Source organism: Heteronotia binoei, chromosome 14, assembly GCF_032191835.1.
Source record: "Heteronotia binoei isolate CCM8104 ecotype False Entrance Well chromosome 14, APGP_CSIRO_Hbin_v1, whole genome shotgun sequence".
Taxonomy (NCBI): Eukaryota; Metazoa; Chordata; class Lepidosauria; order Squamata; family Gekkonidae; genus Heteronotia; species Heteronotia binoei.
This window is the reverse complement of record NC_083236.1, coordinates 25,749,647-25,771,756: the sequence shown is the minus strand read 5'-3', so window position 1 is coordinate 25,771,756 and position 22,110 is coordinate 25,749,647. Positions and strand designations below refer to the sequence as shown.

General features: G+C 44.3%; 1 protein-coding gene across 1 annotated transcript; it reads left to right on the top strand.

Annotated features, from left to right (window-relative positions):
- Positions 1–401: 401 nt before the first annotated feature.
- On the top strand, positions 402–20,529 carry DYRK4 (dual specificity tyrosine phosphorylation regulated kinase 4). Its single transcript, XM_060254032.1, has 11 exons — positions 402–564; positions 2,446–2,609; positions 6,662–6,798; positions 7,686–7,826; positions 10,151–10,289; positions 10,469–10,556; positions 12,105–12,277; positions 14,134–14,194; positions 15,935–16,064; positions 18,829–19,010; positions 20,144–20,529. Exons 1-11 carry the CDS (start codon positions 408–410, stop codon positions 20,398–20,400), a joined length of 1,629 nt encoding a protein of 542 aa, XP_060110015.1. The 5' UTR covers positions 402–407; the 3' UTR covers positions 20,401–20,529.
- The last annotated feature ends 1,581 nt before the right edge of the window (positions 20,530–22,110 follow it).

Below are 22,110 nucleotides of genomic sequence, written 5' to 3'. Positions count from 1 at the left end.
ACTGCCCCTCATCACCAGAGAGATAGTAGTAATACTTCCTGCCCTTCCTTCTAGGATGGTTGCATGAATGCTAAGTGTTCTGAAGTGCACCCCACAGAACAAAAACACATACCGGTTCCTAGGTGGGATCCCATAGACCCATTCCTCTAGCAGAAGTACTTTCACTGGCAAAGGGGACCAGGTGTCTTGCATCCTTGCATGGGAGCAAAGCACTTTGCTAGTGGAATGAATTCAGAGAATCCAATGCTTTGTATGGCCCAAGGAGCCGCAAGAATTGATTCTTTTTGGTACTACAGAAGACAAATGTGGCACTGTTTTTTCATTGCATTGTAGAGTAGGAAGATGAAGCAGGAGATGGGAAAAGAGATAGGTGGGCTAAAGTATCTCTCTGTCATCTGGCCTGTATAATGTCTGTCTGTCTGTTTCTCTCTTTTACTTATCAGGAAAGCAGAGCTCAAGGGCAGCCGTTTGCTTCAACTTTGCCTGAAGGCACCAGCCGAGTGCTGTCCAGCAAGGCAGAGCTAGAAAAAGCCCAGAGTCTCAAGTTGCCTCTGACTGCAGCAGGTACAGTGGGGGTAATGGGAAGTGGGGGTAATGTTGCAGCACACTCTTCTGCTTTTAAAGGCTCTAAGGTGGGAGTGCGGGGGGAGGGGAGGGGGTCTGCGTAGCATAATGATGCCAGTGTAGTGTGCTATGAAGCAGGGGATGCTACCGGTTCAAACTTCTCTACAACCCCCAACTGACTTATTTAGTAGGTATCACATGGTTTTTGTTTATTGTCTTTAAGCCAGCCATACTTCTCTTAGACCTTCTCTTAGATCTGCCCTGGGTTTAATGCTACAGAGAAGTGGGGTCCCCCTCCCCAGCATTGTGCTGCATTTGCAGTGAATTTGCAATAAAGCTTAGATCACGGGTGTCAAACATGCAGCCCAGAGGCCAAATCAGGCCCCTAGAGGGCTCCTATCGGGCCGGGCCCCTGAGCTACTGGCTGTCATCTGCTCCCTTCTCCCTTTCTTTATTTCCTTCAGCATAACAGCTTGCTAGACCAGTCTTGCTTGATTGCACAGGAGCTACAGAGCAAAGCCTCCATTTTCTCCATTGGCTGAGGCTCCTCACTTGGGTAGGAGGTCGGGAGGGATAGCTTGCTTTGCCAGGCTCTCTCAATCACACTGCTGAGCTACTGAGCCAAGCCCTCTTCCTTCTGCTGGCTGCGGCTCCTCCCCCTTCTGGTCCCCTGGGGAAGGAAGGGAAGAGCCACAGCTCCCTTTCCCCAGTTCCCTGGATTGCATGGGAGAGATACAGAAAAAGCACCTTTAAGACCAATGAGTGCTAATGTTTTAAGCATGTTTTATTTTAAGTGTTTTTTTTAATCTTTAATTGTGTTCCTCTGGGTCTTTTATTAAAGTTTATATCTCTGCTACCCAATCTTAAATAGGTACACACATGGCCTGGCCCAAAATGGCCTTTATCTTCTCCCCCCCACAGCAGACACCCTGTGAGGTGGGTGGGGCTGAGAGGGCTCTCACAGCAGCTGCCCTTTCAAGGACAACTTCTGCTATAGCTATGGCTAACCCAAGGCCATTCCAGCAGGTGCACGTGGAGGAGTGGGGAATCAAACCCAGTTCTCTCAGATAAGAGTCTGCACACTTAACCACTACACCAAACAACTGCCTCTGCATAGCAGTCCTGGACTTCCTTGATGGTCTACTATCCAAGTACCAACTGGGGCCAACCCTGCGTAGCTTCCTTAGTTTGATGAGCCTGAGCTACCTTGGGTCATCCAGGGCAAGGACATGGCACATTTTGTTATAGTGACATTCAACAGCTTATTTTTAAAAAGCTAACACCCTGACAAAGTCTTGGTGGCATGGGGAGAATGGCTGCTGCCAGGGCACTGTGGCAGGGAGAATGCAAGGAAACCCTGCCCTTTGGAAGCTCCATTGCATCTGTAATGTATCAGCATAAGAGCCCCGTGGCACAGAGTGTTAAAGCTGCAGTACTGCAGTCCTAAGCTCTGCTCACAACCTGAGCTCGATCCCAGCAGAAGCTGGGTTCAGGTAGCCAGCTCAAGGTTGACTCAGCCTTCCATCCTTCCGAGGACGGTAAAATGAGTACCCAGCTTGCTGGGGGGGAAGTGTAGATGACTGGGGAAGGCAATGGCAAACCATCCCATAAAATGTCTGCCATGAAAATGTTGTGAACGCAACGTCACCCCAGAGTCAGAAACAACTGGTGCTTGCACAGGGGGACTACCTTTACCTTTTTAATGTATCAGCAACAGCAACCTCTGTCTCCCTATGGAAAACCCCATAGCCTCCTTTCTACCCCTTGGGCTGTTTGGCAAGTGTGATGGAGGGGGTGCTACTTCCTGTATTCAGATTGGCTATTGTAGCAACATGAATCAATCCTGTCAATGTTCAATAGTCGTCTTCTTCTCTAAACCAGAAGCCTTGAAACATTTTAAAAACCAGCTAACTCTGTACGAGCAACGAGAAATTAAAGAATACAGAGAGCTGTGGTACCTTGGGCTCGGAGCTAAAAAAGTCGAAGGATACACCGATGCAGAGAACAACAATGCCTATGACGACGATCATGGCTCTTACAAAAAAGTAGGTGGCAACAATTATAGTTGGTTTGTTGTTCTTGTTGTTTGTATTGCCTTCCAAGTGTGGTGGATGAAGCTCCCCCTGGCCTTCATCTCACAAGGTACAATTTCTGTTGTTGATAATAAGAACGTAAGAGAAGCCATGTCGGATCAGGCCAATGGCCCATCTAGTCCAACCCTCTGTCACACAGTGGCAAAAAAAAAATTATACACCTTGTTAGCCTGCTTAATTTTGACATCCTCATGTTGACCCCCGTGGCGCAGAGTGTTAAAAGCTGCAGTACTGCAGTCCTAAGCTCTGCTCACGACCTGAGTTCAATCCCCAGCGGAAACTGGGTTTTCAGGTAGCCGGCTCGAGGTTGACTCATCCTTTCATCCTTCCGAGGTCGGTAAAATGAGTACCCAGCTTGCTGGGGTGAAAGTGTAGATGACTGGGGAAGGCAATGGCAAACCACCCAGTAAAAAGTCTGCCGTGAAAACGTCGTGAAAGCAACATCACCCCAAAGTCGGAAACGACTGGTGCTTGCACAGGGGACCTTTCCTTTCCATGTTGACCCCTCCCCACGCCTAATGTATCAGAGATTTCCAAAGAGAAGTTGTGAGTGTAATAATTCCCTCCCAGCCCCCTGGAGTTAAGCCCATTTCCCCTTGCTCCTGCAACAGCTGGGGTCAGCCAACAGAGCGGAGTTCATCCAGAGGCTGGGTAGACTTTGCTAAGGAAACCCATCCTCCCCTATGGAATTCCTTCCCCCCCCCCCTTTCCGCTCTCTTAAGAGCATTGGAGTGCCCCCTGGGTATCGTTCCCCCCACCCTTATTTACTCTCCTCAAATGCAAGTTTGGCTTTGGGGGAATGCCAAATCAAGAGAAATTTAGTAACGGAGATAGCGATCTGGGTAGGAAAACGAATGCATTCTTATTTCATTAGACAGGCAAAAACTCTACTAAAAGCTCACCCCACCTTGCAGGCTACAAAGTTGATGTACAGTCTCCAATCTCAACTCAAAGCAGATTTAGCTGGCACTGGCATCCCTCTCCACTTTTAGGCAAAGCAGACGTGGTGCATACATGCTGAGCAAGGCCTCCAGTTGTCACACATACCCACACACACATGCAGCAGGCTGCATTCAATCCTCTCCTTTCCTCTCATCAAAGGTTCTGTGGAGGGTTTTGCTGGGTTTTTTTGGCCATCAAATCACAACTGATTTATGGCAACCCTAAGGGGTTTTCGTGGCAAGAGACATTCAGAGGTGGTTTGCCATTGTCTGCCTCTTCACCGTGACCCTGGATTTCCTTGGTGGCCTCCCATCCAAATACTAGCCAAGTTGGTGTAGTGGTTAAGAGCAGTAGACTCTAATCTGGAGAACTGAGTTTCATTTGCTGCTCCTCCACACGCAGCTGCTGGGTGACCTTGGGCCAGTCACAGTTCTCTCAGAGTTGTTATCTCAAGAGCAGTTTTCTCAGAGATCGTAAGCCACTCTTGAGTGAAGGGCAGGGGAAGAAGGGTAGAGGTAAGAAGGGAGAAACAAAGATGGTCTGTGATTCCTTCTTCCCTCTGGTAAGAATCTGCCATGAGTAAATGTTTGTTGACCACTAAGGAATTTTCCTCACAGGGAAGGAAGAGCACTAGGGTGGAAATCCATTGGGAGGAACTTGACTTTTCCTTTGGGAGTGACAGATAAAGAAAATGAGTCTGGTTTCTATGGGAACTCATGCAAAACAGCCCTGACCCCCAAACCCACCCCCCTCCCGAAGCTAAAACAGTGTATTGGCCCAAAGCTACTGCTTAACATCCCCCTCACCAGGCAGGGCAGGCAATTTTTATGCCCCTTTTTTGGGTAGATTTTGCTACTAGCAATGGTCTTGCCATGTTGTGCCAACTCTGTATCTTGGTCCGCTTTCTTCAACATGCCATCTGCTGCCTCACCAGAGGACAGTAGGTTATATGGTTGAAGAAGAAGAAGATATTGGATTTATATCCCTCCCTCCACACTTAAGAGTCTCAGAGTGGCTCATAATCTCCTTTACCTTCCTCCCCCACAACAGACACCCTGTGAGGTGGGTGGGGCTGAGAGGACTCTCACAGCAGCTGCCCTTTCAAAGACAACCTCTGCCAGGGCTATGGCTGACCCAAGGCCATGCTAGCAGTTGCAAGTGGAGGAGTGGGGAATCAAACCCAGTTCTCCCAGATAAGAGTCCGCACACTTCACCACTACACCAAACTGGCTCTCTTATTGCGCTCTTATTGCGGATCTTGGCATCAAGACAGAATGGTCAGCCTCCAGAGTCTCTGCTACATGTACGCAGGAGGCCTTCACAGCTAGGTTTGCCAGGGCTAATTCAAGAAATATCAGGACTTTGAGGGTGGAGCCAGGAGAGTGTGGGGGTGAAGCCAGGAGCAAGGTTGTGACAAGCACAGTTGAACTCTGAAGGACGTTCTGGCCATCACATTTAAAGGGACCGCACACCTTTTAAATGTCTTTCCTGCACACCTTTTAAATGCCATTTGGAAATAATGAAGGATCGGACACTTTCTTTTGGGACTCATAGAATTGGACCCCCTGGTCCAATCCTTTTGAAACTTGGAGGGTGTTTTGGGGAGAGGCATTGGATGCAATGCTGCAAAAGTGGTGCCTCTACCTCAAAAAACAGCCCCCCCCCAAAGCCCCAGATTACCCACAGATCAATTATCCATTATACCCTATGGGAATTGGTCTCCATAGGGAATAATGGAGTACCTGGCAGAAGGGAAGTCCAGGAAGTATCTACAATATGTACCTGGTGAACGGTATTCAGTTTGGCGGGTCTTAACCAGATACAGAGAGCCTGGAGATCCCGTAAAGCCTCCTGCTGTAAAAACCTTCCATTCAAGTTAAACAAGTAAGAAGGCTGCTGAGCAAGAAAACCAAGATACTGGTAGAGCAGAGATCACAAATAAGCAGACAAAGAGCTGGGTTTTGTTTTGGAGTTTGGTTGTTGGGTTTTTTTGGAAGAACTGAGTGATGAATCAGGGGCTTGGATCCAACCATGTTTTAACTGTTCTACTGCGGACCCACGTGACTACCATCTGAAATTGAAAACTTAAGTCCATTTCAGTTTTCTTAAGGGGAAGGTGGCCATTCATACTGATTTCCCTCTCCCATGTCAGGCTCCCTTCATTATGCTGCTTCTGAAAGCCCGCGGATCCCCAGATACAAACTTTCAGGTGAGCTCAGTGGGCTGCAAATGGGAGGGGAGAACGGCTGACATTTCTGGCCCCTCTTGCGAAAACTTAAATGCATTTAAGCTTTCCCTACTGCATGGTTGGATACAGGCCAAGGATTGTGTATTGTGTCGGGTACCTATCTATATCTTTATCTCTCTAACTTTATCTCTATACTTAATAGCAATGTGTGCTCCCCATCTGTGGATATCTAAATCAATGGACTGGGGCCACACAGACACTAAACAGATTTTCCTGCAAATTTGGGGAACCCCCCAGGTTTGCAGAAAAATCTGAAATCTTAATATATATCTAGAGAGAGAGAGAGAGGGTTTAGATTCCCCCCATAATAAAAAGTGTCTGAGCATGTGCAGACAATGCACTTATCTTTAATCTGCAGATATCAGGACCGGATCTACATGTTTTTTGAGGGGTGGCAAAATTAAAAAATGATGCCCCCTTACAGGCCATTCTATTTTATTGTCCCATAGAATACAATGGACTCCATACCCAATTTGGCACCCCCCCCTGTTGGCGCCCGGGGCAAGCACCCTCCTCTGCCCCCCCCCCCCAGATCCGCTGTCAGATATGGCAAAGGGTGAAGCTGGGAGGCACTCCAGGTTTGGTTGTGCTTGCAATGGACTTTTGGGCACCACTGCCGCCAGACTCAAAGACTTTTGGGCACCACTGCCGCCAGACTCAAAGATGGTGGGGCCTGGAGTTGCACCAGACTTAGTGATGGGGGAGAGATGGGATTTTCCTCTTCCCTGGGAGTCTTGTGAGCCCCCCACTTGTCTATGTCTGTATGTATCATAAGACAGGTAGGCATCCATGACCTCTGTTTCCCCTTGTTTAGGTTCTAGGTGACCACATTGCATACAGATATGAAATACTGGCCGTCATTGGTAAAGGATCATTTGGGCACGTTGTGAAGTGTTTGGATCACAAGACAGGTGAAAAAGTGGCAGTGAAAATAATAAGGAACAAAAAGAGGTATGCCATGGGCAGCTTTTTTAATAAGTCAAAATGTTGGAGGACAGTTGAAAGGACCAAAGAGGCCTCTATGATGTTTGGCAATCTGTTGGAAGTATTTGATTATTTTTAACTGTGGGTTTCTAAAGCAAGTATCAACTCTATTTATTGCATAGCCCTGCCAGAACAATATAACAGTGGTGGTGGGGGGAGGGGAGGGGAATCTAAGATGTAAAAAAGATAGACTTTCAGCTGAGAAAATAAACAGAACCAGTCATGATGAAAAAACGAATAAACCTGTAAGCTCTAATCTTAACCTTAAAAGCAAAGAACAGGCTACAAACACACAATGCAAAGAAGGCCTAAATGCGAGAGCACTGGCCTCCTGTTGTAATCAGAGCTGTCAGTTCCGCTGTGTATACACTGGGTTGAATCTGGATCTAGCCTAATTTTCTTTCAGCAGCATGTCATGTGACTTTCCTTTCTCCGCTCCCCCATTGCAACCTGCCAGTTTCCACAAAATGCTGCTCCTGTGGGACAGGAGACCCTGAGGAATGACATGGGAAGACTGGCAACAAGCAGGGGGAATTGGAGGGAACTGCCTTTTTCAGTTTGGTCCCAAGCCATTCATAACTTGTTACTATTTTGTATTGTGTTTTGTGCCCCTGTGCTAATAGGATTGGCTTTGTTCTGCTAGCGAGGTGCTTTCCTCTGGCAGAAGGAGCCTTCCACTGACACCAGGCCTCCGCAATAGCACCTTCTGGTGGTGGAAAGCACTTCTGCTAGCGGAACAATTCACAGGATCCAACCCTGTGGCATTTGTGTTTTTCAGCAGCAGTAACAGGCATAGGGAGGATCTAGCTTCTCGCATCAGCTTACATAATTTTGCCTCTTGACCTTGGATTTAGATTTCATAACCAGGCAATGGTGGAAGTCAGCATTCTCGATACCCTTCGCCAGAAAGATGAGGACCATACGCACAATGTAGTCCACATGAAAGACTATTTTTACTTCCGTAATCACTTCTGTATTTCCTTTGAATTGTTAGGGTAAGACATGTTTTCCCCTTATCTGTTTAGGAATGTTGAATGGTTTTTTTGGGAGGGAGGTGCGTTCTTTGCACTTTGTCAAAAATTCTTACTGTAAGTAGGGCAGTGCTGGCATTCTCCTATTAGAGGAGGACAGAGTGGAAGAGCCACAGTGGGGGAACTTGTGTTTCCCGTTCGAAAGCTGGGGACATCTCTTTCCAACATTGGAATGCTGATCTGCTTTACCGGGTGTGCCATATCAGAATTGCTCATTGGATCACGTGTCTGATCACTGACAGCAGATGGAGGAGGCGCAATCTTCACCCAGTTGCTCTCCTCCTCCTCAATCTGTGTAGAGTCTATGTGTGGGACACTTTTCCCACCAAAACTGGGGTGGGAGGGGAGGTGTCATGCAACAGCTGAGGGAAAGACGCAACGAAAAACCTATCCCCCAAAGCAGACGTCCATAAGGGCATAACACAGTGTATTTGTCTCCCTCCCCCCCCCCAAAAAAAATCTTATAGTTGAACACACAACTGGATCATCTTTCCAAGTATTGACTGATTGACTAGTACTCTAGGATCTCAAGTGTATGCTGCTACCTAATCCTGAACTTGCATGTCTTTTTAAAATGAGAGGTGCCATGAGTTGAATCAGTGTTTTCTACATATAAACCATGAGCCTGATGGGCTATAGCAGGGGTGGCCAAGAGTAGCGCTCCAGATGTTTTTTGCCTACAACTCCCATCAACCCCAGCCATTGACCATGCTGGCTGGGGCTGATGGGAGTTGTAGGCAAAAAACATCTGGAGAGCTACCATTGGCCACCCCTGGCATAGGCTTGCTCATATCACCTGTCACCTGTTCAGGCCCCTTTATCTGCAATGCCCAATATGTGTTCTAAAGGTGGGAACAGAAACGTGTTGATGTTTAAGCAGCTTGCTTGCTGTCCATTTCCTGAGTTCTCCAGGGCAGTGGTGGGAATAAAAAGAAGCTACTGAATTTTCTTCCTTGTAAAAGCTGCTCCCTCCTCCTTTTGCTTCAGCTCAGCACTGTTCTAGCAGCTGCCTAATGAGAACTATATGATGGTTATTTTTTAAATTGCATCAGATTTCATTGTTGGACTCCAGCTTCTGAGCATCACATTATGTCTGTTCCGGGGACAACCAATCAAATCAGAAGAGAACATGTTGAGCCAAAGGATTCTCTTTTGTTCTTTTCATCTGGCTCTTCTGTGTTTTGGCCTTCACACTGTTTGAGGTTTCTAATGAAGGAAAACCAGCCGCAAGTGACTCCCGCAGGGTGTTGATCTGAAATGATTCTACGATCACATGATTCCCCCTGGTAGTTTGTGGCTTCTGAGGATGGAACAGGAGGAAACTCTGGAATTAATCTTATTCATTTCATTCTGAAAATGTGGCCTGAATATTTCCCCAGCCTCTGACAATGGGATCACAAATGACTGGAGCTAAAGCCAGATTTGGACAATTGCTTGCAGAGATCTCATTTCTCTTTTCCCCATTCAAGATAGAGACTTTGAACACAGCTCCCCTCCCGTGGGAAAGTGTTCACACGGGGCTTCCATCTTGTATTTGCAAGAGGATGATGGGGCTCCTAGCTTGACATTCTGAGGACTCCCCCACCTCTGTTGCAAAAATTACATTTAGCTGCAGATGTAAGGTGATTTTCACAATGGAGCCAATAGTGACTTAGCAGGGATGATGTGAAAACGGCAGAGGGAGGCAGGCGGAAGCTGCTTCTCCTTGCACATTGTGGTCAAGAGAGAAAAGGACTCGGGTGTGTTTGGGAGGCACAAAACTCCTATCTCGCATCTGATCCAAAGCCCTTGTATAACCCCCCAACAAATACGAGGGCTTTGTAAAGCACAGATTTGCCCTAAAGCAACAAATAGGTCAGAGTGAACCTGCCTTGTACTGAATCACACTGTTGTTACAAGGTCAATTCTGTCTACTCAGACTGGCAGTAGCCCTCCAGGGCTTCAGGTAGAGATCTTTCACATCACCTGTTACTTGATTGCTTTAACTGAAGACAATGGGGATTGAACCTGGGGCCCTCTGCATATGAAGCAGATGCTCTACCACTGAGCCATAGCCCCTCCCTGAACCCCCACAGCTTAGTTAATTGTATTCCAATAGGAGGGGGAAAATTTTCATTTACTTGGTGTTGTGGCTCTCTCTTTTATATTAAAAATACATCTGTTGAAGAACTGAAGTGTCTCATAGCAGGTATATCCAAGTTAAATCTTTTAAGTTCTAATAAATGAGTAGACATCAGTATAGATCATGCATAATATAAAATGTGAATGTTCTTTTTCTCATTCCACAGTATAAATTTGTACGAATTAATCAAGAAAAATAATTTCCAAGGCTTCACTTTGAGTCTGATTCGTCGGTTCACTCAATGTATATTAAGATGTTTACAACTGTTGTATACAGAGAAAATTATCCATTGTGATTTAAAGCCTGTAAGTATGGCCTTTTCTATACTGGTGAAAAATCAAGTGTTTTTTCTATGCTTGGGTGGTTAAATCCTGGTTATTAACCTTTTCAAACCACCTGTCCTGATTTTTCCCCTCAATTGCACCTTATTAATTCCCCCTACCTGCTTGCTAACCTGCTGATCTCTTTTCCCTTTCCCATTTAGGAGAATATACTTATAAATCAACCACAAACAGGGCAAATTTCGTTTAAAGTTATCGACTTTGGCTCAAGCTGCTATGAGCACCAAAGAGGTTTGCAGAAAAGTCAAGTAGATGTAATTTCATTCATTAGATTTCTTAACTTTTCAGTTGTTTTAGTATGTACGCAGTTGTTTTAGTATGTATGCATGTGCGCAGACGTGATACCAGCATGCCATAAGAAGGTAACAGGAACATTGCTGGATCAGTCCAAAGATCTGGCTAGTGTTCTCTTCCCATCAAAAGCCAGCCAAGTGTCTCCAAACCAGGCTGTGAAGGTTATGGCCATTCCCCACTTTATCCCCTCAGCTGTTTGTGATTCATAGCTATATTGCCTCTGAACATGGAGGCTCTAATCAGTTGCCTGGGGTAATACCATTTGGAGGACCCTCCAAGAATTTTTCTGATCTTCTCAAAGCAACAGTTCTCTGACTTTTTAAAGACAGAACAACATTTAAATTTACTGTATGTTTTTGGCACCCACCTGCCAAAGTAACTCAAGCTACTTTCCCCCTCCACACAATAATAAGCAAAAAAATCAAATTAATACCAAACAAGCTCAGATTTCATTTTTTAATGTTTCACATTCATAAATACATGTGGTTTCTTGCAGAGGCAGACCCAGATTTTTCACTGAGACCGATTTCCCACTTGCCTCATGCCGCTCTCACGCTCCTCTTCTCAGCGGGGCTTCCTTCCAGTTTCACACTATCTGCCCTGGGGCTGCAACGAGCTTCGGCTTTTTCGTGCGGCAAACAGAAACTGGTTTTTAGAGGTTTCTGTTTGCTGCAAAAAAGCTGAAGCTAGCTGCAGCCCCGGGGCAGATAGTGTGAAAATGGACGGAAGCCTGAGAAGAAGAGCATGAGAATGGCGTAAGGCGAGTGGGAAATTGATCCAAGTCTCTCACAGCATCATCTTGCAAATCACCCTGTCCTTCCTGTCTGGCTTCAAGATACAGCTGCCAGAGAATTACAATCCACTTTTGGGTCTTGACCCAGAGTTCACAAACTACTGTTTCAAAGCCATCTAAGCAGATGTTGGCTTCTGTTACGTACGTCCTATGTTAAGTCTTTCTTCTAGAAGACTCCTGCTCTAGAAGGTGGTTGTTTTGTGTGTGTTAGCACAGAACAAAGCAAACAAAAAGTTTGCCCGGTAAAGGAGACATCGCCTCCTTGCTGAGTCTGCTTCAGAACTTGCTAGCAGGATCATTGGACTTAACAGTGGTGATGAAGCACAAGCAAACCCTGCTAGGAAAGGGCCTGCTGGAAGTGCCCCCTGCAACAGAGGGAAGCTGCTAGCAGACAAATTGCTAGCCTATGCCCAGTGCAAAAAGAGATCATCAACAGGACCTCTTACTCTTTGAAATTATAAAATGGCGGCAATTACATTGCCTTTGTCTTCTATATTACTTAGAACACACAGCTGAAGATGGAAGTGGAAAAAAAATCAGAGTTCTGCTATGAGCAAAGATTAACTTTTGATGCACCAGACTAAGTAACATGAATTGCATTTCTCTCGAGCTGCGCCATTCTATCGATCACTGCATTTTGGTTACAGTTGTCCCATTGGGGTTTTCCCCCTCGTTCTTTCTTTTTATTCTAGTGTACACGTATGTCCAGAGTCGGTTTTATCGCTCCCCGGAAGTGATTCTAGGTCACCCCTACGCAACTGCCATTGACATGTGGAGCTTGGGCTGCATCATGGCTGAGCTCTACACGGGGTACCCGCTTTTTCCTGGGGAGAATGAAGTGGAGCAGCTTGCCTGCATCATGGAGGTAGCTTTGGCTCTTAAATCAGGCAGGGGTACTAATAACTGGCATTTTGTTTTATTTGCAGAATTTATATCCCATCTTTCTACCCACATCTGGGCCACTGAGGTGGCTAACAAATTAAAAACAGACATCATAAAAACATGTCTCATTAAACCATTAGAACCAAACAAAAACACATTGTTAAAACAATTTAAACCAAAGCTAACACAAATAGACAAACACATAAAATACAGGGCAGGGAGAAGGCATTGCTGACAGAATACCAGAGAAAACAAACCTGCTGACAGAAGACGACAACATAAGGGGCAGATGAGTCTCCCTGGGGAGAGAGATTCAGAGCTTTGGTGCCACAACCAAGAAGTTCCTCTCCCACCACCTAATCTCATAAGTTGAGGACACCTGGAAAGGCCTCAGAAGATGACCTGAGCAGTCAGGTTGTTTCATATGGGTGTTCCAAGCCACATAGGGCTTTAAAAGGCAACACCAGCTCCTTGAATTGTCTCTGGAAACAGATTGGGAGCAAGTACCAATGAGCCAAGACTGGAGTGATATGGTCCTTATGAAATCCTGTCCTCTCCCCAAAGGCGAGAAGAAAAGGCTGGCAATAGGTTGGTGCTCATCTATCTTTTTCTCTCCCCTGGACTGGTTCTCTGCTCAGTGACTGCTTGGGGAATGCACCACAGGGGCGCTGCTAGCTCCCAACCATCAAAAGCGTGGGGAGGTGACTGACATCTCATGCTGAACCCACATTGCCATCAGCAATGCTACAGCTTGCACCAAATTGGTGGCAACGTGGACCCTGGAGTTGGTGGGATGCACCTTGCTTGGGGTAACAACCAACCCTGAAATGGCATATTTGAAAGGGTTAAATTTCTTCTACCCACTCCCTGCAGCACTTTCTTGATCCATATTTCCCTTCTAATCTCAGCAGTTGCTCTTTTCTGCTCAACTACACACCTGAGGATCAGTGTTCCCTCTAAGTATGAGCTAGCTCACAATTTTTTAGCCTCCGGCTCACACATTGTTGTCTCAGCTCAGGAAAAATGGTCCTAGAGCAAACTAATTTATGCAGTAGCTCACAACTTTAATGCCAGTAGCTCACAAAGTAGAATTTTTGCTCAGCTTAGAGGGAACATTGCTGAGGATCCAAGCTTGGGGCCCCGGAGTCACATGTGATTTGGTCCTGATCAGATTAGGACAGCACTGTGTTGGGCAACCCTGCTCCTGAAAATCCCAGATGGGAATTAGCTTGCAGCACCGCAATGAAGCATGACTCCAGTGGCACCTTTAAAATGAACAAAATCTATTCCAGCATGAGATTTTGTGAGTCACAGCTGAGAAGTCTTATCCTGCAGCTGAAGAGCATGGAGCTATAACATGTACTGTATTATGTCCAAAATATATTTTTATAAAATTATACAAGTAAATTTTGAAGTTTAACATTGACAGCGATTTAAGTGTACTTGCCATGCCGTTGCCATGTGGAGAACAAACTGCATTCCAGTCTTCAGGTTGTTGGGCTTGAAGACTGGGGACCACCTTGGACAGCAACTATGGTCTTATTTATTAATTATACAAATAGCTTCAGCAGCTCTATGTAAAGCTCTCTTACAATTTTATCCTGCCTTTCCAATGAGTCATTTTCCTCTCCTCCATTTTATCCTCACAACAATTCTTTGATGTTCCTTAGCTTTTAATGATCATTGGCATTTCACCTTATTTTGAAAATCTGAATGGATGCTGCACCAAAGCAAAGTGAATTCAGCAGTAATACCAAAACAGTTAATTTGTTACATATTTGATTTACCGAGAGGCTCTTCTAATGGATTTTTTTTTGGGGGGGGGCGGGGGTGTTACAGGTACTGGGCCTTCCTCCAGCAGATTTCGTTCAGACAGCATCAAGGAGACGAACGTTCTTTGGTAAGCACCAGTGTTCGACTGGTAGACAAAACAGTCATCCTAATGGTGGGGCGGGCTCTCCAGGGGAAGGGAGGCTCTGTGCTTTCAAGGATTTCTGGTGGCAATGGTAGCACAATGCATACCAACAGTGCACAAATGCAGTTAGTGCAGCAGTGGAGCTTCCATAGCTGCCCTGCATCTAGAGATAGGTGAGTTGCCCTGAGCTTCCTGGTGATTCAAGTGAACAGTGAAAATAATTCTTGGGTTTTTGAACAATGTCAGAATTCCATATAGGGAACTGGCAGCCCCCAAGCCAGTTGCAATCCTAGCAGAATTTTTGGCCTGACTTCTTGTGGGTTCTACTAACCTTGAATCAAGATAGGGTAAAAATTTTGTTCACAGCCTCATTTTTAAGGCAAAGCATAAGTTGATTGGGTGGACTACAAGTTGGATATACATGTCCTTTCGTGATTCACCTGAATTTGCAAAAACACCATTTGGCAGAGAATTTTATTACCTTCTATGGCTATCCAGACCAAATGGCCTAGCCACACTCTTTTATGTGACCAGTTAGTTTGCCAGACTGCTTGTATTTCAGCTCACAATACCTGATCCCCTCGTCTGATGAAGTGTGCTTAAGAGAGCGCACGAAAGCTTATGTTCTGAATAAAAATTGGTTGGTCTTAAAGGTGCAAACTTGATTCCTGCTTTATCCTCACTCTTTCAAGTAGGGGATAGAGTTTTTGGTGATGGGTTTTTGGCTCTGGAATGGCCTGCCCAAATAGTTGGCTTCCTGTTGGTTTACTTCCGATTTTTCATAGGGCACATAAAGGTCCCTGGTTTCATAGGGCCTTCTGTGGAGGCTAAGTAATGGTAATTTCTGTAGCTGATGATATAGAAGGTTGGTAGGCATTGGGAGTCTGCTTGATAGATACATTCATGCAGGGCTTTTTTTGTAACAGGAACTCCTTTGCATATTAGGCCCACACCCCTGATGTAGCCAATCCTCCTAGAGCCTATAAGCTCTTGGAGGATTGGTCACATCAGGAATGTGCGGCCTAATATGCAAAGGAGTTCTTGCTACAAAAAAAAAGCCCTGCATTCATGGATTTTGTTTCAGACGGTAGGGTAGCTGTGTCAATATCTGATGAAGGGAGCTTTGACTTTCAAAAGGTTATACCCAAACAATCTTGTTGGCCTCATGGGTTTGGGCACTTTATTTTGTCTCTGCAACCTTGGGTTGCCTTAAACTACCTTGACTCCTCTGAGGAAGGCAGAGTTTAAACGCTGAAATAAGGGGCATATTGTTTTTATAAAATAGTTATTTACTTGACTTATACCCCACTTTTCTCCCAATGGGGACTGAAAGCGACTCACAACACTCTCCCCTTTTCCTTTCAACTCTCACAACAGCTTTCCCAGATCCTGGTGTGACAATCTAATCACTGCCACATACATATGCACATATCTGTATGCAATGCTGTCCTTGAGTGCCTGTAGGAATACTGTACTCCATAGCTGGAATTGCTCAGCTGATAAATGGCACCAACCATGTTACAAAGCCTGACCATGAAAACAAAGGGGGTGGGTTTCTGGACATGTCTGGCTCTAGGACCATTCTCTGGGAGTACAAGTTGGCCATCCTGAAAATGTTAATTTTTTAACTCTCCAGACCTTGTGCATTTGTCCAGCAAGTTCCTCACCTATGGATAACATACACATATGTTTACTGTTTTAACATTTTGCTTTTCTGTCTTGAAGATTCTAACGGTGCTCCAAAGAATGTAACCAATAGCAGGGGGAAGGTACGAAGCCCAAATTCGAAGGATCTGAGTGCTGTGTTGAAAACCTATGATGCTTCTTTTCTGGACTTTCTGAAAAAATGTCTGGTGTAAGGTGGCTTTTACTACTTTTCCTAAGCATGTGTACTGGGTTTTTGAGCCCTCAAGGTTTTTGTTTTGATGAATCTGTCAGTGTGTAAATCAACAGTAGATCTAAAGGTAGTCCCCTGTGCAAGCATCAGTCGTTTTCGACTCTGGGGTGACGTTGCTTTCACAACGTTTTCACGGCAGACTTTTTACGGGGTGGTTTGCTGTGCCTTCCCCAGTCATCTACACTTTTCCTCCAGCAAGCTGGGGACTCATTTTACCGACCTCGGAAGGATGGAAGGCTGAGTCAACCTGGAGCCGGCTACCTGAACCACTTTCCACTGGGATTGAACTCAGGTAGTGAGCAGAGGACTCCGACTGCAGTACTGCAGCTTTACTACTCTGTGCCACGGGGCTCTTACCAACTATTATTCTAGCAATGCATATTTTATAGATTAACCCCCTGTACCAGGTGAACTATTATACTATTGTAAGGGAAGCATTCATTTTAAAACATGGAAGCAAAAGGTCTCTTTGACTGTTCCAGAACAGCACAGGACTATATTGAAATGGCTGCTCTCTTCGACACCCAGTCTCTGTATGTTACAGCTCTATGACTGAAGAGAAGTCAGAACTTTATTTATTTTTAGGTATCCAGTGTATCCCAGCCAAAGATCACTCATGTTTATCTTATCAGATTTTTATCTAAAATCTATCTAATAATTCTTGAAATAAGTGAATATGAAAGAATCACCGTGATACAAAATATATTGCATACATAAATAAAATCAAAAACAAAAATACATACGTATAATTAATTATCCCTTATGCCAGAGTTGTCGAACTCATTTGTTGCAGGGGCCAGATCTGACATAAATGTTACTTTGACAGACCAAGCCACGTGTGGCATAAAATGTAATGCTGGATACAGGAGATATACATTTTATAAGGGATATAGACAAACCCAATTAACAGTATTTTTTTTTTTTTACTAAAAATACAAAATGCTTAAAACGAACACTCTTAAAGTACTTCCTGATGCTCACCCTCCGACTTCTGTTGCTCATTACCCAATAGCACTCGGACAGTATACAGGCACATAATGCACAGTCTCTATCTGGCAATAAAGGTAATGACAAGTTGCTTGTGGGACAGATAAGAGCCCTTGATGGGCTGCTTCCAGCCTATGGGCCATATATTTGACACCCCTGCCTTACCCAATCTAAAGATTAAAAGATAAAATACAAGTTCTGAGGTTTTCATGAAAGCTCTTTCAGAAAGATTAGATGGTTTCATGCAACCCGCATATAAGAGTTTCAGCATTGTTTGGGGTGTGGCTGTCTTATTGGTTCAATTACATGAAACACATACAGCCACATCAAAACTTTCAAATTCGTCACTTATGATGGGATGAGATGACACTTCTCTGAGCTTAGAAGAAAGTCTCCTTTGAAATATATGTATCAAAACTGTGAACTATTAGATTAACTTGTTCAGAGATCCTAGTCCAATATTTTAACCACTGTACCACACTGACTACAGGGTATCAAATTGGATTTCTTTAAGAACATAAGAGAAGCCATGTTGGATCAGGCCAATGGCTCATCCAGTCCAACACTCTGTGTCACACAATGGCCAAAAAAACCCCAAGTGCCATCAGGAGGTTCACAAGTGGGGCTAGAAGCCCTTCCACTTTGTCCCCCCACCAAGCATCAAGCATACAGAGCATCACTGCCCCAGACAGTTCCAACAATATGCTGTGGCTAATAGCCACTGATGGACCTCTGCTCCATATATTTATCCAATCCCCTCTTGAAGCTGGCTATGGTTGTAGCCGCCACCACCTCCTGTGGCAGTGAATTCCACATCTTAATCACCTTTGGGTGAAGAAGTACTTCCTTTTATCTGTTTTAACCCGACTGCTCAGCAATTTCATCGAATGCCCACGAGCTCTTGTATTGTGAGAAAGGGAGAAAAGTACTTCTTTCTCTACCTTCTCCATCCCATGCATAATCTTGTAAACGTCTATCACGTCACCTCGCAGTTGACGTTTCTCCAAGCTAAAGAGCCCCAAGCGTTTTAACCTTTCTTCATAGGGAAAGTGTTCCAAACCTTTAATCATTCTAGTTGCCCTTTTCTGGACTTTTTCCAGTGATATAATATCTTTTTTGAGGTGCAGTGACCAGAATTAATTGCCTGTCTAAAATTCACCTCTTTGCTCCGGCATTCTCAAGCTGATCTATCTTCCCTACTGTGACATCTGGCCCTGTAGCTACACTCCATCTTCCTTATGTATCTAGTTTGTTATCTTGAGGACAGACCTGCTACCTCTTAAGTCTCATGTCAAGTACCCTGCATTGCTACTTGAGGTATTCCAAAATAAAAATAGAATTAGGCAAGCTATGAAATGATGCATTAGACCAAGAGAGATTTCTAAGGGTGAGCTATGAAATGAACAGCATCGAACATTCGGTAAACATACAAATGATTTAAAGTGATTTCTTCCCCTCCCTCCAGCAGCGTCTGGGTTTTCATACTTCACCCATCATTTAAAGAAAGTGATGTATGATCAACCACACAATATACTTGTATGCATGCTGTCTTTTTCTGTATGTGTCCAAATGATGTTCTGGTTTCACATGGTGATTTATATTGGAGGAGGACAGGAACACAAGAAATCCCTCCCATTTTCATGAAGGAGACTGTGCAGATTAGTCCTTAATTCTTCTCCCTCCTATTCATCAAAAGCAAGAATTTCATCATAATGCCCTTTATGTTTTATTGAAGATGGAAACCTGCCTTGCGTATGACTCCGGAAGAAGCCATACACCATGCCTGGATGCAGGACCCATGGCTACATAAACCAAAACAAAAGCCCAAGATGGCTCCAAAGTCCAGTGAGGGATCCTTCGTCACCTCTGAAAAGAAAAAAGAGAACTTTCATAAAAACACACAGGCAGAAAGAGGAGGTATTGTGGTTCCAGTTCTTTGATTTCTTTTTTTTAAAGAATGTATTTGTCTTTCTTGCTTGTTTTCACAGAGTTTTTTTGAAAAACAAGTCTGTTTGCAAGGTATGTAAACCGCAATATGGGTCTTTTCACACATGCTAAGTAATGCAGTTTCAAACCACTTCAGCAACCATTTGCAAATGGATGTTGTCATTTCACAGTAAAATCCAGTTGCAAAGTGCATGGGAAGTGGATTGAAAGTGTTATTTAGTGTGTGTGAAAGCATCCTGAAAAGCTATAAGAATACGCTACTGGCAGCATACTGAATTCATTTCCCTTTTCTTAAAGGAGGGAAGTTTCCAGTTTTAATGGAAACTGAAGATGTGTGTCAAGCGCTGATATTTCTCAATCAGCAGTCTTTTGTTTTAAATCAAAGCTGTTTTATTGTTAGAAACTCAGGAGCAGTACCAAGGACACAAGCCTTGGGAGTAATGACATATACACAGTTGCTATATAGGATATCATCAGAGGGTACCATACAGATGCATATTTGAGTCACGGGTTCAAAGGTTGCTAAACAACTATTATATTACTAAGGAATTTAGGCTATTAGAAACATCAACCATTCTCACACTATTCTGGGAGAAGATAAGAGTTGTCTGTGTGAACCTATGGGAGAGGCGATTTGAAAGTAATACCAGCCAGGCTGTAGCATAAACATCCTTGGGCCAGATGGATTTATTACTTGCCCAATGGTTGTAAATAAGGGGGGAGCAGAAGAGAGCTGGTGACCTGCTCTTTGTCTCAGATAAAATTATGTTACAGAAATGAGCGCGCTTGACAATGTGCTTGAAAATGTATAGACTAGATGGATAGGATTGGCTGTGGTTAGAGAAATGGGGTTGGGTGGGTTCATCAGTAAGCATATTTCTCACCCCTCTCCTTGGACACTACTCTAGGAAGCATCCAGACTAGGGACACACGCAGCCACTGCTGTATGAATGTTGCCATCTGTGGCATGGTGTGCTCTGAAGAAAATGCATCTGACTTTATGAATCTGAAATCTTAGAAGGGAATCTGTTCCTCTATTGGAGAGAGTCTAGAGCAATTCTGGAGCACCCTTCTAACTTTAACTTTTTGTTTTCTTTCTGCAGATGAAATCTGGCACCACTCCCTTGGAGAAGTCAAAGGTGAACCTCCTGAAAAGTTGTCGGTTACCAACCAAAAACTGTCTACCATCATTTCATCTCAAGAAATGAATAGAGAGGAAATCCAGGATGCAAACCAGCAGGACAGTCCCCATAAAGAGCAAGAAACACCCATGGACAAAGCTGTAAAAAGAGACCACAGGACTGAGAAGGTCATGCACAAAAATACAAGCATCTTACCGCCCATTTGGTACAAGCAGTGACTTGGCCCTCTTTCCATACCTTTGTGGTGTGTTTTATTTTTAGGCAACTATTTTGCTTTTCTGTGTTCAAGAACAGAAATTGAATGTATAATACTCTGCATTTGGTCTGTGCGCACTTCTTGCTGTTGTAACAAGACTGAATGAAATGGAAATATGTATTCATACAGTTTGGATGGGACAACCTGTTGGTACCTGAGCTTGCAGAAAGGTTTGACTGGAACAAGGGAAAAGAAAACTGCTTTGTGCACACTGCAAAATGAGGACTGGCAAAAAGAAACTGATGCCTGATTTCCAAAGCTTCTGGGCTGTTTCAATCAATTTAATTTCTTTTTAAAAAAATCTGGCACTCATGGCTTCAGGACCCCTAAAATCTCGGAAATATTAAAAGCAAGTTATATAAAAAAATCCTCGTTTATTATGTTTTCCAAATCTCATTTCTTAAATAGTCACACATGTGCCTTAAAGTTGCTTGTGCTTCAATCAAGGTTATAAAACAAGTGTAAAAGTGACATGCCACTACCACACTGCATTAACAATGGTCATATAAATAGAGAGCCATACCTCACACACTGACTATTTTTTCCAAGAATAGGGCCAGAAACAGCCAAAATAATCTGACTGCATTGCCAAGATGTCTTTATTAATGCTTCGTTTGCTGGGGAAGGGACCACACTTACAATTTTAGAGACATGGACTCTTCCTGGGGGGGGGGCGGGAAATAATTTGATATGTACTTAGTTCATCCAGGTGGGTAGCCGTGTTGGTCTGAAGAAGCAGAACAAAGTTCAAATCCAGGGGCACCTTTAAGACCAACAAAGTGCTATTCAGGGTGTAAGCTTTTGTGTACACACACACTTCATCAGACACAGTGAAATGAAAAATACTCTCAGCATTCTACAATTGATGATGCATGCTCCCATTAGCCTCGATTCAACATATTAGTTGCCTTAACTATGTTTCTCCCCACACCCCCCCGCCCGTTGATCCCAAACAAATAGCAACCATATAAACGATGCTTGTTGTTCCCTGAATCTGTTAAACATCTCTATTATGCTAATTTGCTGCTTACCCTCTTATCTGTGTTTGTGGACTGGTGCTTTTCATTTCATTGTGTCTGATGAAGTGTGCATGCAGACAAAGAGAAGAAGAGACTGGAGTTATGCCCCACCCTATACTATCCGAAGGAGTCTCAGAGCAGCTTACAATCTCCTTTCCCTTCTCCTTCCAACAGACACCCTGTGAGGTAGGTGGAGCTCTTGAGAGGAACAGCTCTGTGAGAACTTGTGACTGACTCAAGGTCACACCAGCAGGTGTATGTGAAGGAGTAGCGAATCAAACCAGCATTTTTAAATTACCAAAATGCTGTATGTAGTCTGAATCCTTTTAGTTATCAAAATGCTGATTCACATCCCCTGCCCCCAAAGACTCTCCATCAGACTGGGTTGAAAGTTCTTGGCTGAGAACTCTGTTCTTAGAAGTGTGGAGGACTGATTGCATCAGGGTTGTATAGCATGTGGGAAGAGGTGCTTTAACCTTTCCCCCCTCTTCCCAAACACACCATTTCTCCAACCTGAAAGTTGGGGCCCTGACGGAACAAACCTGTCCAGTTGAAGCCCTGACGGAACAAATAGTGTCCACTGTGGGCATTTCAAGTTGGGAAAATGGCATGGAGAGAAGGTCTAACCAGGACCAGATCTACATGTTTTTTTG